The 5,521-nt window shown below is 45.7% G+C and overlaps 1 protein-coding gene across 4 annotated transcripts; it reads left to right on the top strand.

Moving 5' to 3' along the window:
- The first annotated feature begins 1,292 nt into the window (after positions 1-1,292).
- On the top strand, positions 1,293-4,401 carry LOC112549808. Of its 4 annotated transcripts, none has more exons than XM_025200542.1 (3): positions 1,293-2,557; positions 3,149-3,277; positions 3,678-4,401. In XM_025200542.1, exons 1-3 carry the CDS (start codon positions 1,718-1,720, stop codon positions 3,702-3,704), a joined length of 996 nt encoding a protein of 331 aa, XP_025056327.1. In that variant the 5' UTR covers positions 1,293-1,717; the 3' UTR covers positions 3,705-4,401. The 4 variants fall into 4 exon arrangements, 2 of the variants coding, with proteins under 2 accessions (XP_025056327.1, XP_025056326.1); XM_025200541.1 differs by having other exon boundaries at positions 3,785-4,401; XR_003093337.1 differs by having other exon boundaries at positions 1,293-3,277.
- The last annotated feature ends 1,120 nt before the right edge of the window (positions 4,402-5,521 follow it).

Consider the following 5,521-nt stretch of genomic DNA (forward strand, 5'->3'; position numbering starts at 1 on the left):
TAGGGTGGCAGGTGAGGGCCTCCCTCTGTCACTGCTAGTAACCTGCTTCCCACCCCTACTTATGTTACTGCACTGCTCCCTCTTGCCATCAAACTCCCAGCTCCGTGAGCCTGATGTGTAGGCTCTGCCAGTGCACCAGAGGAGAATATGGTTCAGGTAGCATTTATTTGCCATATATTTTCTGTTGTTTTTATCTTTCCAAAATATGATGTGCTAAACCAAAACTCGTAGTTCTTGGTTATGGCCAAAGATTAATATATTTTGGAAAGACTGAAAAAAATCTGCTAAACTGCTCTTTAAATGTTAGAATATGAAAATGTTTAGGCATTAAGAAAAATTTATAGTCAGTAAACTGTATAGTTACAGTTTCTTAAACATGAATTTTGGCACATGCAGTATGTAATCCAAAAAAGAAATATGTAATTTATATGGTCTGAAAATACCTAGTTTTGAGAGAAAATTTCCAAAGCATGTACAGAACATTACTGTATTAACTGATATAAATTTGTACCAAAGCATAATATTCCCAGGTATATGTTTGCCACAGATAACTGTCAGAATTACTGTACCACTATGTAAGTTAGCCTCACAATGGAATAAGCAGTGGTTTGGTCTTAGCAGTCTTCCAGGAAAAAAAAAACTTTGTGGGCCATTCTCTTGTGTGTCAGCTGAAATAACTTTTGTGTAATAAAGGTGCTTGCTGAAGGCCCTATGAAGATTAGACCAAGTGTTCTTCTGTATTTGTTTAGATATTAAGCTATATGTTGTTGCTAAAAGCCTAATTTAAGTTTAAGATGTAGTGAGGCCTTGTATAAAGTAAGGCCTAGTAAATTTAGCAAAGCCTTAAAGTAGTAAGGCCCTGTGGTGTAGTTAAAATTACCTTATCAAAGGAATGCAAGGCTTGTACTGCTAATTGGTCAGTCTAAGGACGGTTGAAGTAAAAGGAATCTGAGTGGTTGTACATTATCAGTATCATTCAGAAGCTATAAATGAGTTGAAATATTTGGAAACCATTCAGAAGGAAGAGACAGCTCTGTAAAAAAGATTAGTAGCTGTTGCCTGGATCAGTGGGTCCGTGGACATCGAGGAGCCCAAGAACTGCATCCCAGGGTCCTTTCCGGTACCCCTTTGGACAGTGTCGTTAGGGGACGCCTGACTTCGCTGAATTTTGAGGAAAAGAAGCTTGCTGTGTATCAGGCATCAGAAGGGACTGCTGATAAGTTGCTGATGCTAATTGCTTTTGTCTGTCATTGTCTGTTTTGTTACTACGCATAGTGGTGTTTTTGTTAAGTCAATAAATCTTTCTTACCTTTCTACCCCCGACCATACTCTCAAACCCAAACCCTCCGCAGGCAGCTGGGACATAAATTGACGATACGAACAGGATTGAGAGGCTCTGGTCCGGAGAGAAAGGTCGGAATGGAGGGAGTTGTGTGGGCCCCGTTAGTAGCTTTGCTTAAGGAGGTGACGGGGATAGAGAATCCCGGGTGGGATAAGGATAGGTTGAGACCTGCCTGGAGTGACCCGGGAACTGTACCCAATCATTGGGCTAGGTTTGCTACTGCTGCCCGGGGTAAGCCCGAGAAGGGGTGCCTGTCATGGCTGCTGGCAACATGCCTGCGGTTAGGGGCCAAAGAGAATGCCCAGCTCTGGGAGGAGGTCATCTGGCTGAGTAAGGAGTTAAAAGATGTGAGAAATTCCAACAGCGTGGCAGGTCATGAGAGCTATGCAGAGCTGCTTGGAAACATTCAAACAGAAGAAAGGAAAAATTATGGTCCTGTGCGTAGCTGCTCCCCTCCAAAAGAAAGTGCAGTTAGTGCAGGCTATGAAGCGATCCTCCCACAAGTGTCTGTATAGAGATAAACCAAAAGTTAAGCTCTGGGAAAATCAAAGGGAAGAAATTTATGGAGAGGAGGAGATTTATGACGTGCCTGGTGCTGAAACACCCCCGTATGTTCCTGCCCAGAGGGAGGAACCTAGCCAGGCCTTCCCCGCCCCGAGGGAGAAACTCAGCCAAGTTTTTCCTGTGGTGATAACTCATTCAAGGACGCAAGGAGAGAATCCCCGAACAGAGCTGCATTCCTTTATCTGTGCAAAGAGTAAAAATATTCAAAAGGAGCATGAATGCAAGCCAGGAAAACCAGTAATAGACTGGCTACTTCAAATGTATAGTGAAGGGGCATTTGCAATTTCAGTAAATAGAGCCAAAGCAGCCCAAATGGTTCTGTGCCCTGATCTCCAGTTAAATCAGTTTGCAAGAAGTGATGAAAATCACTTTGTTACTTTGTTTTCTGCTGCACTTCAAGCCACTGCAGCCAGCTATGGTAATATAGAAGAAGAGCTTAACCCTGCCTCTTGGGCATGTGCCAATTTAAAAGAGGCTCTCCACTACTTGTATCTATTATCACTAACTGAAATCATTCGTACAGCGGTTTGGACTCACATGCCAGATGCAGAAGTCGTGACAGCACTGCTGTGGAGGAGGTTTTGCTGGCAACCACCAACAAAGTGCACCTCAGCCTTGTTGGCCTTGGAGCCAGATGCGGTGAATCACCCAGTAAGAGATGCGATCCAGCAATTAGTGCAGCTTCTACCCATTTTGCAGAAGCCAAGGCTTACCAAGCTGATGAAAACTGCCAAGGCCATGGCAGTGAGCTCGGTGAAAGATAAACCCCCTGACCCCCCCGCCAAATTGTTGAGAAAAGCTGGGAAAGGCCGGCCCAAGACTCCACAAGCAAAAATGTGGAAAGACTTGTTAGCTGCCTGTTACAATGAAGTGCAAATCAATAGACTGCCCATCAATGCCTTGCAAGGGCTAAGAGCTAAACACTGTACCAAAAGGACAAGACCAAAAGCAGAGCCTTTTGTGCCACCAATAGTGTCACCAGAGAGATTCTGTGCCCTGAGGGCAAAACTGTCAACATTTTCCCAGGCACATGCAGAGCCGCCAGCCTTTACCCTGCCTGATCACATGGCCTAAGGAGTCCGGCCAGCCCAACCCCCAAAGAAAAGAGCCACAATGGGGGTAGTAGCAGGCCAAGAACTTGTATCTAAAGTTAATATTGGGCCCTTAATTCAGATACCTGTACAGATTCAATTAAGTAAAAGTGAAAAGTCAATTGATATACTATTAAACACGGGTGCCCAGATTTGCATTTCAGATTCCACAGATTGGAAGGGGGAGAAAGGAACCCCTTATCAAGTAATTAGAGTCGGAGGCACCAGACGACCAGGACATCTAGTCCGAGCAACCTTCGTATTACCTAATGGCTCTAAGGTAACAGCGGCCGCAATAATACTTAAAGGGGGACCAAGCTTACTGAGACTTAATGTACTAAGAGGACAGCAGTTTGCCCTTAAACAAAAGAATTAGCAGTTTGGGTGCGCAGTGCCTCACCGAGAACCAGAAGAAATGGCTATAACAGCTGTAACATGATGATGCATGATCCCACTAACCCTGCCTCCCATGAAAGGAGTACACAGACCCCAGTATCGAACTCCCTCCAAGGCCACCCAACCTATCCAGTGTATCGTAAGTCAGCAGTTAGAAGATGGGACTATTATCCAAACCCACTTTCCGTATAACAATCCAGTGTGGCCAGTGCACAAGCCAAATGGAGGGTGGCAATTGACTACTGACTTTCGAGCTTTGAATGCTAATAATGACCCCTTAACAGCTGCTGTCCCATCATTACCAGCCTTGACAGAAAGCATCCGATGTTATGGACCCGTGTGGATGGGATCCGTTGATATCAAAGACATGTTTTTTGCTATTTCCATCCAGGAGAGCCACTGGCCAGTATTTGCTTTTATGTGGATAGGGCAGCATGCTGCCCCAGGGATGAATACACAGCCCCACCCTGGCTCATGGAGTTTTAGCTACAATAGTTCATGAAGTTCAAGAAAAGTAACCTGATGTACGCATGTGGCAGTACATCGATGACATCATGGTAGGCAGTCAAGACAGAGAGGCTGCCATCAAGGCCTTTGAATCATTGAAAGAAAAAGTGCTTACCTTTGGATTCACACTGTCTGAACAAAAAATCCAAGAGGTCGGGCCCCAGTGTGAATTTCTAGGAATAGAATGGCAGAATGGGAGGCCCACAATACCAGCTGAGGAGCTGCGAAATATAGTAGAGACCCCGACTCCCACTAATGTGAAAGAGCTGCAAGCCCAATTGGGAGCACTACATTTCTGGCGTATGCATGTTCCTGAGTTTAGCATATTGGCTCGTCCCTTGTATAATCTATGTAAAAAGAGAACTAAATGGGAATGGGGTCCTGAGCATAAATATGCCTTACAAGCCCTTAAAGAAGCAGTAAGTGTTCATGCCTCTCTAGCAGCACGACGTCCCGAAGGAGAGCTTTGGCTCCATATAGGTGTCTCGGAAGGAGGACCACACTGGAGCCTGTGGCAGGGGGCCTCGGGAGCAGAAAAAGAAAACCCCTTGGATTCTGGAGCCGAGGCTGGAGAGGGGCAGAAGCAAGGTATACTCTCTTAGAACAGATGTTGTATGCAGCAACAGCAGCCCTGGAAGCCACAGAAGCACTGAGAGGAGAGTTACCCACAGTTATCACTACTCCGATACCTACCCTCGGAATGGCTCTGTCAGATCGCCAGCTACCACCTGGGGGGAGAGCCCAAGACGCCACGGTCCAAAAGTGGATTTATTACATTTTGAGTCAAGTCCAACGAGTAACCCCTAAGGGACGCCCTGCATTAGTTGAAAGAGTTACTGAAAGTACAATTAATGTTTATCCTGATCAAACAAGCTGCAGTGAACCTTCACCCATCAAAGAAGCACCTCCTTTCTCACCTGAAATGGAGACCTCAGCCAGTGTTGAAGTCTGGTTCACAGATGGGTCTGCTCGAGGTCATGCCTGGAGAGCAGCTGCCTTAAGGATTCAAGATGGAAAACAACTAGTATCACAAGGCCTTGGAAAAAGCCCACAGTATGCCGAGCTCCAAGCAGTGCTCGGTGTGGCTATGTGGGAGTTAATAGAAGGTCCGCGTCCTAGAAGGCCCATCTATATTTATAGCGACTCCCGGATGGTAGTAGAAGGATGTACTAAACGGCTACCCCTATGGAATAAAGAGGACTTCAAAAGACGAAAACAAAACATTTGGAGCCATGAAGAGTGGAAAGCCTTATGGGAGTTAACCCAAAATAAACTTCCTCTACACATCCGACATGTGAGTGCAGCACACGGAAATAAGGCAGGAGAAGGCCCAGAGGCAACGTGGAATAGACGAGTTGATCAGCTAACAAGAGAATAGAGCGCTGAAATCTTGTATGTTGAAGAAAAAGATAAAGTGGCTAACCCATCGTTACCCAATTTCTCCTCCCACTGTACACCTGGGGAACGAGCCGCAGAATGGCTACATCGACAACATGGACACCCCGGACGTGATGGAACTGCCCGCCTGGCCACATCTTGGGGCATTCATGTAACCAAAAGAGAAGCCCAAGAAATAGTCGACGCATGCATCACTTGCCGTGAGGTAAAAATGCAATTAAAA

Source organism: Alligator sinensis, unplaced genomic scaffold, assembly GCF_000455745.1.
Source record: "Alligator sinensis unplaced genomic scaffold, ASM45574v1 scaffold321_1, whole genome shotgun sequence".
In the NCBI taxonomy this organism is placed as follows: domain Eukaryota; kingdom Metazoa; phylum Chordata; order Crocodylia; family Alligatoridae; genus Alligator; species Alligator sinensis.